The sequence below is a fragment of the Lithobates pipiens genome, unplaced genomic scaffold (genome assembly GCF_037356315.1).
Source record: "Lithobates pipiens isolate NorthernLeopardFrog02 unplaced genomic scaffold, aLitPip1_a1.2 Scaffold_8, whole genome shotgun sequence".
Taxonomy (NCBI): domain Eukaryota; kingdom Metazoa; phylum Chordata; class Amphibia; order Anura; family Ranidae; genus Lithobates; species Lithobates pipiens.
In genome coordinates, this window is record NW_027507903.1 from 662,347,992 (window position 1) to 662,367,049 (window position 19,058).

The 19,058-nt window shown below is 46.3% G+C and overlaps 1 protein-coding gene across 1 annotated transcript in view; it reads right to left on the reverse strand.

Moving 5' to 3' along the window:
• LOC143961841 (uncharacterized) overlaps positions 1-19,058 on the reverse strand; it is a 66,267-nt gene that overhangs the window by 22,768 nt on the left and 24,441 nt on the right. Inside the window, exons 3-4 of the mRNA XM_077471176.1 lie at positions 17,459-18,058; positions 1,970-2,551 (exon numbers count right to left, since the gene is read on the reverse strand). Of these exons, the coding sequence (XP_077327302.1) occupies positions 1,970-2,551; positions 17,459-18,058 (1,182 nt within the window). The remainder of the gene's footprint in view (positions 1-1,969; positions 2,552-17,458; positions 18,059-19,058) is intronic.

Below are 19,058 nucleotides of genomic sequence, written 5' to 3' on the forward strand. Positions count from 1 at the left end.
ATTTTTTTTAAAGAGTAACCATATGCTAAGCATAATGATTACCTGCTTCAATACCGAGCACATCTAATGAAACTCTAATCATTTCATTGAGACAAATGGACCTTTATTTTATGTAATCACCACTGGGTTTTTTTTTTTTTTTTTTTTGCTAAAAAAACAAAAAAAGACAGAGAATTTTAAAAACAAAATGTTTTTCTTAGTTTCTGTCAGAAAATTTTGTAAATAAGTTATTTTTCTCCTTCACTGATGTCCGCTGATAAGGCTGCATTGATGGGCCACCGATGAGGCTGCATTGATGGGCCGCCGATGAGGCTGGATTGATGGGCCGCCGATGAGGCGACACTGAAGAGCACTGATAGATGGCACTGATGAGGAGGCACTAGTATGCTGCACTGATAGGTGGCACTGATTTGCGGCACTGATGAACACTGATAGGCGGCACTGATGGGCATTGATAGGAGGCATTGATGGGCATTGATAGGTGGCACTGATAGGTGGCACTGATGGGCACTGAAAAGCATCACTAGTTGTTGTGACTGATGGACCCTGATTGGTGTCACTGATGGGCACAGACTGGCATCTCTTGCTGGGCACTGTTGTGGCTGATAGGTGGCACTGATGGGCATTGATAGGTGGCACTGATGGGCAATGATGAGGCGGCACTGATTAGGTGGTACTGGTGAGGTGGCACTAGTATGCTGCATTGATGGGCACTGATAGGGGTCACTGATTTGCAACACTGATGAGCACTGATAGGTGGGAAGATGGACACTGATAGATGGCGCTGATGGGCAATGATAAGTGGCACTGGTAGGTGCCAATAATGGGTACAGATTGGTGTCACTTATGGACACAGATTGGTGTCACTGATGGGTACAGACTGTCATCACTTGCTGGGCACTGTTGAGGCTGCACTGTAATCAGGGCACAGATGATCAGTGCTCTGATTACCTATAGAGCCTCCCCTGAGAGGCGATGCTGCTGATCGGCTCTCCTCGACTCACAATTTGTCAGGGTGAGGGATAGAGGGCAGATAAACGGCCCCTTCTGCATTTACATGTGATCGGCTGTGATTGGACACAGCCGATCACATGGGTAAAGAGCCGCATCATTGTGACAGCGGTGACACTGGGGCGAAGTCATATGACGCCGCCCAGAACGAGAGGAGATCCCACCCACCGTCATTTCCCTATATGGCCGGCGGGAGGTAAAGACCCAATATGAGTCCAAAATAAACACTCAAAATCCTTGTCCTCCGGTGTTCAGTGATCCACCACCTTTATTTAATAAGCCTTTTACCAGAATGGCGGACCCCAAAATTAAAGCAGCCACTGGATCAGACTGGCAGCTACACCCAGCTTGTCTCCAGTTATATAACCATCAACCCGCTCATCAGACGGCGTCAGAAAGGGCATTCATAGTGTAGTATCTTTTACATTTACTTTATTAAATAAAGCAAAGAGTACTCAAAAGTGTATTTAAAAACATGCATGTAAGAGCCGCGCCGATCAGAACAACCGGCAAACATGATGATGTCACCGCTAAAGCTCCGCCCTACATGTTTCGTCCACACATACGTCTTCGCGGAGCACATGGATGGTATACATATAACTGGAGCATTTGCATTGAGACAAGCTGGGTGTAACTGGTCTGATCTGATCAGTCTGAACCTCATCCCTATTTATAGTTCAGTATACTGTGTTCCCCTAAAAAAAAATTGTAAACAGATCATGAAATCACAAGAAATTGTATTTAAAATTAGGAATCTTTTTCACAATTTTCAGCTGTTCTAGTTACTCCATGAGAATGTTGGTTCTTTGTAGGGTGATATATCACTTATAATTGTCATCGTCACCTCTCACTATTCATGGGCATGAAAAATATATAATCGTTTTCAATGTAATTATATACTGACAGTTGGAGAATCTTATTCATTAAAAAGCTGTATATAGATAGATGACAGACTTACTCTGGTGTTTAGACTGGACAAGAACCTCTCCTTTGATTTCGTAGTGCAGAGATAGCCAGTCAATGACATTTCCATGGAGATCACCAGAGATGACCTTCTTGATGTCTTCCGGAGTCAGGACATAATCCCACATGTGGACATCACCTATTTCACCGACCAATGACTGAGAAGCATCAAAAGGGTCTTGTTTGTGCCCCAAAACAATTTTGGTTTCAGCTGAGATAGAAGACCCTTTCATGGAGACTCCTTCAGGGTAGAGTTTTCCATTGACCCAAAGTTGGACCACTCCAGTGTCGGAGTCCCAGGTCACACAGGTGTGTCTCAAAGACTCAGAGTCTGTCCTAAAACTAGCGACTTCCTGGTTGATATATACAGAACAAGTGTTTGGAGGTTGCATGTTGATTAGAAAGGCCTTTTCCGCCCCGGGAGTACTAAGAGAGAAGGGAGTATAGGGGCGTGAAAGATCCGAATAAGAGCGTAGACAGACGCTGACTTTCTGCATTGGCTTTGTAACTGTAGACTTTAGAAGGACATGAGATGTGTTGGCTTCACGGGGGAAGACGAAGACTTTGCCCTCCATGTCTAGGGAAGAAGACAGACAAAGTTCATTACTGCTATAGATGCCGAACAATAAAATCTGAATTTATTCATAGATAATATAACTTAGAATAAAAAACTACAGTATATCTCAGGAAGATCAGTAGATTCCATTTCATTGTGTTTCTAAATATTTGGTTAAGATCCAGAAACGAATGTGCATTGGCAGCTTACATTTTCCACCTTCCCAGTTGAAGGAAGTGGCTTCTCTCCAAGCATTCTCCTCACATTTTAATAAAAGTGAAGGTCTCAGTCATAGAAGTATAAGAATCTTCAAACTATAAGGCATAAAAACCGACTTTCACATTCTTGAAAGTCTGCTGTGATGCCACCCTGCCCCCCCCCGCACCCGCTCACCCAGCCGCCATTGCATTAATTTTTTGGGGATCTGCAACATCGCACAGGGATGGCTGCAGGAACTACACATCCCAATAGACCTCTATGACACAAGTAGGAATCAGAGAAGATCTTTACTGCTCTGCCCAGGAAAGTTCAGGGTTTTTTGGTGCCCAGGGTCTGGAGGAGAGAGGACCTCTGCTTACTTGCTCATCCTAACTGGAGATCTGGCTGGGGGAAACCTGATCCTGCCACTGTTAGTTGGGGACACCTGTTAAAGCGCAACATCAGCTGCATGAGCAGCACCCATGGCACTGTTACAAGGAGATCAGAGTGTTCACCACCTGCTCACACTGTTGTTTGCTGGAGGCTTCGGGGAGGGACTGAGGGGACTCCTTCCACCACGGACTCCTACTGCTGTACCCTTTGGACTGGTGAGAGGGCCTTCAGCCCATTACTGACACTGCTAACAGAAATGATGCGCTGAGAACAGGACGCCAAGTATACCCAGCTCATACCGCATATTTGTCAGACCTACAGTGCACCCCCTACCAATAGGGATGAGCCGAAGACCCCCCGGTTTGGTTCGCACCAAAACATTCAAACAGACTGAAAATTCGTACGAACTTTAGAACCCTATTAAAGTCTATGGGACTCGAACGTTTGAAATCAAAAGTGCTAATTTTAAAGGCTAATATGCAAGCTATGCAACAGACAACACAAGCTATAAGGGGTATCTTCAGGTGTATACTGTGCTGGAGGCACACAACACCCACTTTAACTTCTGCAGATGCCTGTATTAGAGAACACCAGCAATAAAGGGTAGATACAGGTGTATACTGTGCTGGAGGCACACAACACTCACTAACTCCTGCTGATGTCTGTATTAGAGAACACTAGCAATAAAGGGTAGATACAGATGTATACTGTGCTGTGCTGGAGGCACACAACACCCACTAACTCCTGCAGATGGTTCTATTAGAGAACACCAGCAATAAAGGGTAGATACCAGTCTACATTGTATACTGCGCTGGAGGCACACAACACCCACTAACTCCTGCAGATGGCTGTATTAGAGAGCAACAGCAATAAAGGGTAGATACAGGTGTATACTGTGCTGGAGGCACACAACACCAACTAACTCCTGCAGATGGCTGTATTAGAGAGTAACAGCAATAAAGGGTAGATACAGGTGTATATTGTGCTGTGCTGGAGGCACACAACACCCACTAACTCCTGCAGATGGCTGTATTAGAGAACACCAGCAATAAAGGGTAGATACAGGTGTATACTGCGCTGGAGGCACACAACACCCACTAACTCCTGCAGATGGCTGAGAAAAGAACACACTGTCACTGCCTATCTAGCTCTTTCCCTGAAAGACTAACACCTGAACATACTACACAAGGCTGCCACGATGGCGGCCTTATATAGTGTAGGGCGTGTACTAAGCATCCTGCCTGTGGCCAATTATGGCTCTCCTCGCTGCCAGCGCTGTGATTGGCCAAGCATGCGGGGTCACAGTGCATGCTTGGCCAATCATGAGCCAGCAATGCACTGCGATGCCGTAGTACATTGTGGGCCATTCGTGCCACACAAATTTGGTGCGAACGGTCCACAAAGTTCTGAATTTGCCGAACAGATGAATGGCCGATGTTCGAGTAGCTCATCCCTACCTACCAATTCTATACCACAGCTACATTGAACTGTCACTGCATATGACCCACCTTTAACTGGCGCTCGTCGCGGCCGTTTACCACGTGATCGCTCCGTCAGATGACAGAGTGATCACTTGTAAACAAACCGGCGTCATGTTATGACGCCGGTTCCTCCCTCCCCTCTCTGTACCGATCGGTACAGCGGAGGGGAAAGAGATCGATGTCAGCAGCGATGTGGGCTGCATCTGCAGTGCCCACATCGCTGCTCACCGAATTTAACCCCTCAATTCCCTGCCAATACTCTGCAATACCAGTGCATACTCTGCAGTACCCTGCCATTACTCTGCAGTACCCCCCATTACTCTGCAGTACCCTGCCATTACTCTGCAGTGCAGTACCCTGCCATTACTCTGCAGTACCCTGCCATTACTCTGGAGTACCCCCAATACTCTGCAGTACCCTGCCATTACTCTGTAGTACCCCCCAATACTCTGCAGTACCCTGCCATTACTCTGCAGTGCAGTACCCTGCCATTACTCTGCAGTACCCTGCCATTACTCTGGAGTACCCCCCAATACTCTGCAGTACCCTGCCATTACTCTGTAGTACCCCCCAATACTCTGCAGTACCCTGCCATTACTCTGCAGTACCCCCCAATAGTCTGCAGTACCCTGCCATTACTCTGTAGTACCCCCCAATACTCTGCAGTACCCTGCCATTACTCTGCAGTACCCCTCAATACTCTGCAGTACCCCGCCATTACTCTGCAGTACCCCGCCATTACTCTGCAGTACCCCGCCATTACTCTGCAGTGCAGTACCCTGCCATTACTCTGCAGTACCGTGCCATTACTCTGCAGTACCCCCCAATACTCTGGAGTACCCCCCCAATACTCTGCAGTACCCTGCTATTACTCTGTAGTACCCCCCAATACTCTGCAGTACCCTGCCATTACTCTGCAGTACTCCCCAATACTCTGCAGTACCCTGCCATTACTCTGCAGTACCCCGCCAATACCCCGCCAATACTCTGCAATACCCTGCCATAAATTGCCATACCCAGCCATACTCAGAGATACCCAGCCATACTCGGTGATACCCTGAAATACCCAGCCATAGACGCCCCCCACCCCTCACCGCCCTCCGGTGCTTCTACCAACTCGCCAGTACGATCAAAGCCAGAATCTTTTTTTTATTTTTTATTTCAGGCTTCCCAGCCTAGAGGTGAGATGTGGGGTCATATTCACCCCCAGATTTCACTGTAAAGAGGACCTGTCACCCCATATTCCTATTACAAGGGATGTTTACATTCCTTGTAATAGGAATAAAAGTGATCAAAAATATATTTTTGGGGAAAAAAATGTCAAACTAAAATAAATAAAGTAAAATGAACAATAAAAAAAAAAAAAAAATTTAAAGCGCCCATGTCCCCATGTGCTCGCATGCAGAAGCGAACGCATGCGTAAGCCCCGCCCACATATGAAAACGGTGTTCAAACCACACATGTGAGGTATCGCCGGGAACGTTAGAGCGAGAGCAATAATTCTAGTCCTAGACCTCCTCTGCAACTCAAAACATGTAACCAGTAAAAAAAAATTTAAAGCGTCGCCTATGGGGATTTTTTAAGTAGCGACGTTTGGCGCCATTCCACGGGCATATGCAATTTTGAAGAGTGACATGTTTGATATCTATTTACTCAGCATAACTTCATCTTTCACTTTATGCAAAAATTGGGCTAACTTTACTGTTTTTTTTGTTTGTTTTTTAAGCACAAAACTGTTTTTTCCCCCAAAAAAACGCGTTTGAAAAATTGCTGCGCAAATATCGTGTGAGATAAAAATTTGCAACGACCACCATTGTATTCTCCAGGGTCTTTGCTAAAAAAAATATATAATGTTTTGGGGTTCTCTGTAATTTTCTAGCAAATAAATGATGATTTTTACATGTAGGAGAGAAATGTCAGAATTGTCCTGGGTGCTCCAGAACGCCTGATGGTGCTCCCTGCATGTTGGGCCTCTGTATGTGGCCACGCTGTGTAAAAGTCTCACACATGTGGTATCGCCGTACTCGGAAGTAATAGCAGAATGTGTTTTGGGGTGTAATTTGTGGTATGCATATGCTGTGTGTGAGAAATAAACTGATAATATGACAATTTTGTGGAAAAAAAAAGGAAAAAAAATCTTGATTTTGCAAAGAATTGTGGGAAAAAATGACAACTTCAAAAAACTCATCATGCCTCTTACTAAATACCTTGGAATGTCTTCTTTCCAAAAAAGGGGTAATTTGGGGGGTATTTGTACTTTTCTGGCATGTTAGGGTCTCAAGAATTGAAATAGGCCGTCAGTACAATTTTCAGATATTGGCACCATAGCTTGTGGACTCAATAACTTTCACAAAGACCAAATAATATCCACCAATTTGTACTTATTTTTACCAAAGATATGTAGTAGTATAAATTTTGGCCAAAATTTATGAAGAAAAAATTACTAATCTGCTAAATTTTATAACAGAAACAGAGAAAAATTCATTATTCTTTTTTTTGTCTTTTTTCTTTTATAGCACTATAGCGATACCCTCACTTAAGAGGGCCGCAAGTTTGGTTTGGGTCCTGAGCACAGCTCCGCCAACCCCCCGGCAATCTGCACTACTCACTTTGGCACAGTTAGTATCTAGCAATACACATTAAATCACTTATACTCTAAATATGTGTGTGTGTGTGGGTGGATAACTCAAGCTCATAGACAATCCTTGAAAGTATATAACTGACTTTACTTATTGTTTTTATAAAAGGAATAACATGAATCAAACATTTGGATTGCAACACATAAACAGGTCCCTGCAGTAACCAGTGATAAAGATAAACAGAGTAATCAGCATAATAAAGTATTGCTATGCAACTCTAACGCTGCCCTTTTTCAGCTACTTCCCCACATGGGTAAACTAACACCCAGCATTCTCTACCTATGCAGTCAGGCCTGACTGATCTAAATGGAAGTCCAGTAAAACAATATTCGCTAGCAATCTTTCGGTGGTGCACTTGAAGAACAACTTTGTAATCCAAACGTATAATAAAGATAAAGCATCTGTCTTTAAACAGCTCTCACCACTCGGACAAGTCCAAGTCCGGTTTCTCTGCCTTTTCGTCTAGGAACAGGAATCCACCGACCTCCCAGTCTTCAATCCTTCTGGTGTACTGCAGCAAAGATGAGAAAATGTCTCTCAGGTGCAACTAAGCTGGCAGAGAGCTCTTTGGAAAAGAGCACAAGGCCCAGGCTTCAGGCCCTGTGCTTTCAGCAGTCCAGCACAGACCTCCTCTTGCTAGGAGAGAGGGGGGTGTCCAAAGAGGAAGAACTAGGCCTCTCCCCCTCCTTATATTTCCTCCCCCATAAGTCTCTGGGGCATAACTTAAAGCATCCTGGGAACCAGCGGGGTTCTGGGAACAGTAGTTTTATAGTTCTTAAAGAGACCCCGCTACACACTCCCCCCACTTAAACTCTTTGGTCCCCAAAGATAAACTTTTAACACATATCCTGTACCAATTTTGAAAGTGCTGAGTATGATGTTGGTACAGGGAATTTCCACCAGAACTCAGAGGTGGGATTCCCTGTCCCACAGGTCACACTGACATGAGTGGCCTGCCTAACTGTGCCAGAGAGTGAGCTGGGGTTGCCCTCCACCAAATGGTCAGTGGAAGGATTAGAGCGTTCAGCACTTCTTCTAGCAGTCACAACAGAGTCCTCAGAGCTCTCTCCCATTTGAGAGTAGGTTAGCTTCTTGGGGGGTCTCACAACTCGGCGAGCTCTCTGTTCTCTTGGGACTTCAGGCTCTGGTGCCACAGGCTCTACTTCAGGAACACATTCTGACAGCATCACTGGTTCTGGAACATCGGTTCCTTCCTCTTCTGAGTAAATGCTAGGGATATCTTCCCAGCCTTCAGGCATGCCACTAGATGGAATGAACTCTGTAGCTTCTGGGTTCAGTGTCCCATCCTGTGTATCCTCAGTAGGTGGGAGATCTATGGCAGAATTTCCTGGAGTTGATGAAGGCCACAGCCACTCAAGCTCTCCTCTTCCACCTTCACCTCGTTGGGTATCTTGTCCATCTCTAACCCGGGAGGTCTGAGACCGAGTGCTAGGTCCCGGGGTATCCAGAATGGAAACAGATTCAGGTGGACTTCTCACTGGAGGTATTCTGACTGCTTCAGTAAGCGGGAGCAAATGATTCCTGTGCCAAGTCTTCAAGGGCCCCACTTTCCCCTCTGGTTTTAGCTTATACACAGGCAATCCAGGTAGCTTTCTGCAAATGACATAGGGCTCCGATCTCCATCTATCAGCAAGCTTGTGCTTCCCAGGGATCCCCAGATTGCGTAGCAGTACACAGTCCCCAGGCTGCAGGTCTTGCACTCGAACCTTCAGATCGAAGTTCCTCTTGTTGCGGGCTCCCCTTTGGTCTGAGGCCGCCTGAGCTCGTTCATGGGCCACTTTCAAATTGTGTCTAAGTCGGTCCACATATCCCTTGTGGGAGGTAGCAGAGGCATGGTCTAGGGAAATGCCAAAGGCCAGATCCACCGGCAATCTTGCTTCTCTCCCAAACATGAGCCGGTAGGGGGAGTAACCCGTCACATCACTTGTGGTGCAGTTGTAAGCGTGCACCAGAGCTGATATGTGTTGGCTCCAGTGTTGCTTCTTCTCTGTCTCTAGAGTTCCAAGCATGTTTAGTAAGGTCCGATTAAACCTCTCAGGTTGGGCATCTCCTTGTGGATGATAAGGTGTAGTCCTGGTCTTCTCTACTCCCAATGAGTCCAGTAGGTTCCGGATCAGACGACTCTCAAAGTCCCTTCCTTGGTCTGAGTGGATTCTCTGTGGTAATCCATAGTGGACAAAGTATTTTTCCATGAGCACCTTGGCCACAGTGGAGGCCTTTTGGTCTTTGGTGGGGAAAGCCTGGGCATAACGGGTGAAATGATCGGTTACCACCAGAACATTTCCCAATCCACTCAAATCGGGTTCAAGGCAGAGAAAGTCAATGCACACCAGATCCATTGGACCCTGACTCTGTAGATGGCCCATTGGGGCAGCTTGATGGGGTAGAGTCTTCCTCTGGATGCATCGTGCACAAGAACGGCAATATTCCTCCACTTCTGCCCTCATACAGGGCCAATAGAACCGGCTTCTGACAAGCTGGAAAGTTCTCTCTGCCCCTAGATGGCCATGCTGGTCATGTAAGGCAATTAGTACCGTCTCTCGGTGCTTCTCTGGGAGAAACAACTGCCACTTATCTTCTGAGTTATCAGAGGGGCCCCTTCGGTAGACCACTCCCTGATGTACTTGTAGCTTATCCAACTCTTTCCTCAGCAGGCGAGCCTCCTTGGAAGGGTGATGTCGAAGTCCCTCTGGATTCTCGTTCTCCAAAGCTTCAAGGACCAATCTCCCCATGGGGTCTTCCAATTGGTCATAGCTCAGCTCCTTTCTGGACAGCTTTGGCAGGAGTTCCTCTGCTAGTTGAGTTACCCCACAGTAGGGTTGAGGGACTCCCACTGCGGTGACTCCTATCTCCTCTGCTCTGGGGCCCCCTCTTGCTTGAAACTCAGCACCCTGACAGAGTGCTCGCACTCCTTCCGGTGCTACCTGGGTCCAGTCTTCCCAGTCATTGACCATGACATGAGATCTTCGGGACAGGGCATCTGCATCCCTATTTCCAGCCCCTGGTCTGTACTTTAGACTGAAGTTGAATCCGGATAATGCAGCCAACCATCTGTGTCCGGTTGCATCTAACTTTGCAGTAGTGAAGAGGTAGGTCAGAGGATTGTTATCTGTCTTTACGGTAAACTCCGCCCCATAGAGATAGTCCTTCAGTTTGTCTACTACTGCCCATTTGAGGGCCAAGAACTCCAATTTATGAGTGGGGTAGTTCTTCTCCGAGGGAGTCAGGGTCCGGCTCACATAGGCCACTGGTCGCAGCTGCCCTTCATACTCTTGATAGAGCACTCCGCCTAGGCCCTCATGACTGGCATCGACATGTAGCTCATATGGTCTGGTGGGGTCGGCATAGGCCAGGACTGGGGCCGTGGTAAGGCTCCTCTTCAAGGTTCGGAAAGCCTCTTCACACCTTGGGTTCCACTGATCTTGAACCGACTCACCGGCCCTCCTAGGTCCCAAGCCATCCTCTTCTCCTTCAGTCTTGAGCAATTCGTTTAGTGGCTTGGCAATCCGGGCAAACCCATCCACAAATCTTCTATAATAGGAGCAGAACCCCAAGAAAGATCTGAGCTCTGTGACTGTTGTCGGTCTTGGCCAAGAGGTAACTGCCTCCAACTTCTCAGGGTCTGTAGCCACTCCCTTTTCAGACACTATGTGTCCCAGATAGTTCACAGAGGATTGGTAAAACCGGCACTTCTCGGGAGAAAGCTTGAGTCCCTCTTCGCTGAGTCTTCTCAACACCTTCTCCAACCTGGCCTCATGTTCTTCCAAAGTTTTCCCGAAGACAATGACATCGTCCAAGTACACAAGGACTTCTATGAGGTTCATGTCTCCAACGGTCTTCTCCATGAGGCGTTGAAAGGTAGCAGGGGCTCCAGACAGGCCCTGAGGCATTCTGTTGAATTCGAAGAATCCCACTGGGGTTATGAAAGCTGTCTTCTCTCTGTCTTCCTGGTGCATGAGGATTTGGTAGTACCCACTCTTGAGGTCCATTACACTGAACCACTTGGCACCAGCCAAACTCTGTAGGGCATCCTCTATTCTCGGTGTGGTATACTGGTCAGGGATGGTCCTCCTGTTGAGAGTCCTGTAGTCGATACAAAGCCTCAACGACCCATTCTTCTTTCTGACCACCACTATGGGGGAGGCATAGGGACTTCTAGACTCCCGAATCACACCAGTCTTCTTCAACTCCGCAAGCTGCTCCCTCAGATCCTCCAGGTCAGCTAGAGGGACCCGCCTAACCCTTTCCCTGAAGGGTTTGTCTTCTTGGAGGCAGATTCGGTGGGTGGCACTCCTGGCACATCCCACATCAAACTCATCCTTTGAGAAAATCCTCTCCCATCTAGTCAGCTGGGCCTTGGCTCTCTCCTTCCAGGCTCCAGGTAGGTCCGGGTTCTCCATGGAAAGTTTTTCCCAAACATCTCCTCCTGCACCCGTTCCTTTTACTTCTGACCAGCTGACTGGGGCCGCAGGACTCACCTGCCCCAACAGCATTCTGGCTGGGATCTCTATGGGTCTCTCCGTAGGGTTTCTCACACTCACTGGGACTCTTCCTCGAGCCTTCTTCAGGGCCTTGATTGAAATCACTTCCGGTATCACTTCCAGGCCGGAGTGATCCTCCCTTGGATCGGATTCCAGCATGACAAAGGGGCCAGGCTGCTCCCAGGTAAGCTTCACCGTGGCCCTGAGGCAGGCTACCTCTCCGGGCTGCAGCACCACTCCCTCTCTCCCAAGTCTCCACACCTTCCCTATCCCCTCTCCTGGGGTCTTCTGCTCTAGGACCAACCGTTGGTAGGCTGTCTTCAGCATGGGATGGATATTGGGATCTTGATGGTTACTCATCTCCACTAGAGGGGTCAGAAGTCTTCGCACCAGATCCGTATTGGTCCCTATGATGAGGGACATCTTGCTGGCCCCGGGCGGTCTAGGACACACAACTGCCAGGGTGTCAAACACCTCCGTTTTCCCTGCCACAGATGGATCGAAGGTCAGCTTTATGGGCAGGTAACCATCATAGGGGAAACTCTGAGTTCCCAGGCCCCATATCTCCAGCTCTTCTATCTTCTGTATAGGCAAATGGCTCAAGTGCCTATCATAGAAGTCTCTGTACAACAAAGTCACTTGAGCTCCAGTGTCCAGGAGGGCCTTTGTGTAGACTCCTTCCACCTGGATGGAGACAGTGGGGGATGGGCCGACCAATTCTTCTGGGTAGGGCCGGGTTGAGGCCACCCTCTTCTGGGGACCCGTCTTCATCCAGTTGGTTTTAGACTTTATTCTCTTTCGAGTCTGGTACGCATTGACCCTCCCCACAGTAATGGGAGTACAAACCCGCTGAGGGATGTTATCGTTTCTTATTTGTAGACATTCCTTCTGAGGGGTCTGGTTTTCTCTCTTCCTCTTCCCTCTATTCAGTTTGGAGTTCACTGAAAGGCATGGGCACCCGGTTGACTCCCTCACCGGGGCCCTCTGACGTTTTCCCGCCGGCTGGCGGTTATCTATCTTCTTCTTCTTGGGACTGGAACATCTACTGGCGAAGTGGCCACTGCCCCCGCAGTTGTAGCATAGCGTCTCTTCTCGGTCTCGAGTGGGGCTTGGTGTTGGTGTATCTGGAAACAACTCCTTCCTAGGACTTGGTTTCTCGGCTCCCCCTTGACCTTTCGCCATCATAGCAGTCAACATCTCCATCACCTGGGACATCTGTAACTTCAAAGTGTCCAGCTCCTTATCTCTAGCGGTAGTCATGGCCGGTGTAACTATTGCTACCGGTTGTTTGACGGGCTCGGTGAGATGTTCTTCCCTTTTCTCTTCCAGTAGGGCCTCTTCCTCTCTGATCATTCGGATGAGGTCAGTGTACTCCAGATTCTTCCCATCCAGTCGGGCACGCAGTGTCCATGCAATAGGATCCATGGGTTGAGCTCCCCTCAGTACCTGTTGAGCACGGGCCTCATCTACTTTTCTTGGGCTGATCCCCTTCTTTAGGATCATCCTATGCAGGATTTTATCTAAACGTCCCATGTAGTCTGATAGTTTTTCACCCTTTTTCTGGTAGCAATGCTCTAACTGATAAGCAAGCTCAGAGATTTTCTCTGTCCCACCAAACACAATCTGTAGTACATCTAAGTACTCCTGCGCATTACAGTCTGTCCTGCTCATCTTCAGGTTAAGTACGGCCTCTAGAGCTGGCCCCTTTAGACTTTCCACAATCCTCTGCTTCTTTATGCGCTCTGGAACTTCCCGTTCCTCTAGTGCCTGAGTTGCGCTATCTAACCACTCTTCAAATCCCTCTTCTTCCGAAGGTACAGGTTTCCTCCCTGAAAACATCCGGAGTTTTCTGTACCCCGACATCGGGTAATCTGTGGGATCCTTCTTGCACTGGGCCACAATCTCCCCCAGGACAGCACACAGTTCTGCACTAAGGGTGGCCGGTGCTGATCTGAGACTCTCGGGTGAGGTACGGGCCGCAGCCTGCGGTGATCCCGTTGGCGAAGGCTCCTCCTTTATTGCGTGCGCCAACCTAAAGGATCTGTTGTCTTGTGTCCGTACACGGATGCGCTTGCAAGCCTCCGGCATCCCATCCCAGTATTCCACTAGCGCATACTGATATGAGATGTCTGGGTCTGATTTTATCTCCATCACGCATGGTTCATGGTCTGGGGACACTGACTTCATTAACTCCTCTACGGTCTCTGTCGACCATTTCTCCCCTGGGAGGCTAATGACCACTGACTGACTTGGGTCGGCCTTAGCCGCTTCACACCACGCTCTGACTCCCTGTGGGTCCATGCCGGTACCTCTGGCGTGTTCACCGCTGTCTCAGAAATGCCGGATTTACGAGCCCCCACGTATAGCGATACCCTCACTTAAGAGGGCCGCAAGTTTGGTTTGGGTCCTGAGCACAGCTCCGCCAACCCCCCGGCAATCTGCACTACTCACTTTGGCACAGTTAGTATCTAGCAATACACATTAAATCACTTATACTCTAAATATGTGTGTGTGTGTGGGTGGATAACTCAAGCTCATAGACAATCCTTGAAAGTATATAACTGACTTTACTTATTGTTTTTATAAAAGGAATAACATGAATCAAACATTTGGATTGCAACACATAAACAGGTCCCTGCAGTAACCAGTAATAAAGATAAACAGAGTAATCAGCATAATAAAGTATTGCTATGCAACTCTAACGCTGCCCTTTTTCAGCTACTTCCCTACATGGGTAAACTATCACCCAGCATTCTCTACCTATGCAGTCAGGCCTGACTGATCTAAATGGAGGTCCAGTAAAACAATATTCACTAGCAATCTTTCGGTGGTGCACTTGAAGAACAACTTTGTAATCCAAACGAATAATAAAGATAAAGCATCTGTCTTTAAACAGCTCTCACCACCCGGACAAGTCCAAGTCCGGTTTCTCTGCCTTTTCGTCTAGGAACAGGAATCCACTGACCTCCCAGTCTTCAATCCTTCTGGTGTACTGCAGCAAAGATGAGAAAATGTCTCTCAGGTGCAACTAAGCTGGCAGAGAGCTCTTTGGAAAAGAGCACAAGGCCCAGGCTTCAGGCCCTGTGCTTTCAGCAGTCCAGCACAGACCTCCTCTTGCTAGGAGAGAGGGGGGTGTCCAAAGAGGAAGAACTAGGCCTCTCCCCCTCCTTATATTTCCTCCCCCATAAGTCTCTGGGGCATAACTTAAAGCATCCTGGGAACCAGCGGGGTTCTGGGAACAGTAGTTTTATAGTTCTTAAAGAGACCCCGCTACAGCACAAAAAATAAAAAACTGAGAGGTGATTAAATACCACCAAAAGAAAGCTCTATTTGTGTGAAAAAAAGGACAAACATTTCATATAGGTCCAGTGTTGCATGACTGAGTAATTGTCATTCAAAATGTGAGAGCACCAAAAGCTGAAAATTGGTCTGGTTATTAAGGGTGTTTAAGTGCCCAGTGGTCAAGTGTGTTAGGAGATAGTGCGTGCTGTCTGCGTGCTCTGTACCCAGTACATACCGCTATAATCCACCTACATAGCTGTTCTCTATTTGAGCCCAATTGCCATCTGCAGGAGTTATTGGAAGTTGTGTGTGCCTCCAGCACAGCACAGTATACATCTGTATATACCCCTTTATCTCTGCTGTTTTCTGGTTATTGTCTGCGTGCCCTGACCGCAGTATACACCGCGATATTCACCTCACCTATATAGCTAGTGGTCCATCTTTAATAATAGAGCTTGCAGTCAGTAGTGTTAGGAGATAGTGCGTGCTGTCTGCGTGCTCTGTACCCAGTACATACCGCTATAATATAGGGCAGGCCCCTACTTTCAAACATCCAACTTACAAACATCTCCTACTTGCAAACAGAAGGAGACAGCAGCAAGTGAGATGAAAAAAGATGGATGACAAAACAAATTATACAGGGGTGATAACCCTTCCCTATGTTTTCCAAAAAGCTTAAAAATAGTTTTTTTGACTGGAGCTACACTTTAAAAATGTACCGGTTGAAAATTACAAACAGATTCAACTTAACACAACAAACCTACACAGTCCCTGTCTTGTTTGCACCGCCTGTATACTGCTGTTCTGAGTATATAGGGCCTGGGGGCCACACGCATTTCCTTTTTTTAATATGGGTACGGGGTTCCCCTTAATATGCGTACAAGACCCAAATAGGCTGGTAATGGGCAGGGGGGCTACCCATGCCATTTTTCTCAATGATTTTCAACCATATTGCAGGAACCAGATATAACATTAAACCCGCAAGCAGTTTTAAATGGTGTTATTTCCGTTTAATGTCATTTTGTGCAGGGACTGTTCTAAACACGGGAAACATGTGGTACTTCACAGGCATACTACAGACACCCCCCAGGCACCATATTTAAAAGAATATTTCACTTTTTTTTCACTTTAATCGTCATTAAAATCAGTGCTCCCGCCAAAACGGTCGTTTTTAAAACTTTTTTTTGCATTGACCCATGTCCCCTGAGGCAGGAGCCAGGTTCCCAAACCCTTTTTAGGACACTATCTTGCATATTAGCCATTAAAATTAGCACTTTCCATTTCGAACGTTCGAGTCCCATAGACTTCAATGGGGTTCTAACGTTCGTAACGAACGTGGGGTCCGTTCGCAAGTTCTGGTGCGAACCGAACCGGGGGGTGTTCGGCTCATCCCTATTTGATAGTAACTTATTTAATCTTTTAGAAATCAGCTGCCCAACCAAGGAGCAGACACAGAAATTATGGAGTTTGTATAGAGATTATATGTATCTTGTGTTGTATCTTTTATTAACAGTGTTTTTGTTTTGAGTTGGGTAAAAGGATTTTAGCAAAATTATAAAATCAGAAGTACTTTTAGCCCTCAGAAAAAATTCTCATCATTAGGAATCATGTTTACAACTTTGAACATTGTTCTAGCTGCTCCATGAGAACATGGATTCCTTGTTATGTGTTTTTTCACTTATAATTGCCATTGTCATTGTTGATGTGATGACAAATAAATCACCATTTTTTTTTCGAGTTATTCTGTATTGAACATTGGAAGATCTTAATAATTAAAGTGGATGTAAACCCCCTTTTTTTTTTAAATTAAGGCTTGCACCTTGTACAGTATAGAATTTCATGTTCTCTGTGCCCAGTCTTGCCACAAAGAGTTAATCCAACTCTGAGCAATCCTTTTATCTTTTTTCAGTGAGATAAAAACGGACACAGAGAAATAGGAGTCAGTTTCTCCCCCTTGCTGTGACTGAAAGGTGATTTACATATCTCATGCACGAGCCTGAGAGAAAGACATTCTGTGTACTTCACATCCCCTCCTCCTTTCTTCTCCAGCTCTCCCGAGATTGGCTACTCCACACCTCAGCATGATTGGGCATGCTGAAATCACGTAGTGACTTTTCTGGGTTTTGACTGGATCTTAGTGATCATAGCAGAAATTCAGTGTAAGAACTACACAGAAGAAAACGCATTTTGACAAGGGGAGTGTAGAGGTGGGCGGGGAGTCTAATGGCATCATGACTCCACCCACCGAGCTCCGGACAACAGACCCACCCACAGATTCTGCAGTTTTTTCGGGACTCATAACATACAGAGGGGAGACATTTGACAGGTAAGGATACATGCAGGAGGCATGAATTTCCTTATTGGTAACCACTATGGCAGTAGTTTACAAAGGATGAGAGTGGGTTTACATCCACTTTAAGATGACAGACTTACGCAAATTTTTAGGTTGGAGAAGAACGTCCCCTTTCATTTCATAGAGTAGAGCCTTCCAATTAATGACATTTCCATGGAGATCACCAGAGAGGGCCTTCTGGATGTCTTCCTGAGTCAGGACATAATCCCACATGTGGACGTCACTTATTTCACCAACCATTGCCCGAGAAGTATCGAACCCTCCACCAAAAGAATCTTGTTCCTGCCCCAGAACAATGCTGGTTTCCGCTGCAATAGAACCCTCTCCCCAGTTAAATCTTCTGGTGGAGATCTTCCCATTGGCCCAAAGATTGACCACCCCAGTTTTCGGGTCCCAGGTCACACAGGTATGGCTCCAGTCCACAGGCTCCTTGTCTCTCCTGAAGACATAGTTTTGTTGGTTTATGTATAAAGTGTAGGTGGTTGGAGCCTGGAACCTGATTAGAAAAGCATCTCTGTATTTCGGAGTAGCTAAAGAGAAGAGGGAATACTGGCGGGAAAGTTCACTGTAGGTACGAAGACAGACGCTGACTTCCTTCAATGGCTTTGTAATTGTAGGTTTTAGAATAACATGAGTGGTGTTGGTTTCTTTGGAGAAGACGAACATTTTACCCTCCAAGTCTAGGGAAGAAAGCAGACAAAACTCATTACTGGTACTTATCAAAGCTTTAGATGATGAACAAAAAAGCTCTGCATTTATTTATAGATGTCAGAATCCAACATAAGTTCATTAGATACACTCATACAGTTGTGTTCAAAAGTTTGCATACCCTGGCAGAAATTATGACATTGGTGATCATGCCAAAAAAAACTGTCTTTTATTTAAGGATAGCAATCACAAGCCATTTACTATCACATATATTTTTTTTGGCTCCTTTTGAAATCATAATGATAACAGAAATCGCCCAAATGGCCCTGTTAAAAAGTTTACATATCCCTGGAATGTTTGGCCTTGGCACAGACACAGAAGGTGGCACACACAGGTTAAAATGTCAATGAAAGGTCAATTTCCCACATTTGTGGCTTTTTTAAATCACAATTAGTGTCTGTGTATAAATAGTCAAATTGTTTGTTAGCTCTTACATGAACGCACTAAGCAGGCTAGATACTAAGCCATGAGGAGGTAGAAAAGAACAGTCAAAAGACCTGCATAACAAGGTAATGAAACTTTACAAAGATGGAAAAGGATACAAAAATATATCCAAAGCCTTGAATACGCCAGTCAGTACTGTTCAATCATTTAATAAGAAGTGGAAAATTTGGGGATCTCTTGATACCAAGCCAAGGTCAGGTAGATTAAGAAAGATTTCAGCCACAACTGCCACAGGAACTTTTCGGGATACAAAGAAAAACCCACAGATAACCTCAAGAGAAATACAGGCTGCTCTGGAAAAAAGATGGTGTGGTTGTTAATGAGCACAATACGATGATACTTAAACAAAAAAGAGCTGCATGGTCAAGTTGCTATAAAGAAGCATTTACTGCACAAGTTCCACAAAAAGGCCTGGTTACAATATGCCCAACAACACCTTGACACGCCTCATTGGCTCAAGGCTTCAAGTGTTCAAGTATCATCATATTGTGCTCCTTAACCACTACAGCCCCGGACCAATAAACACCT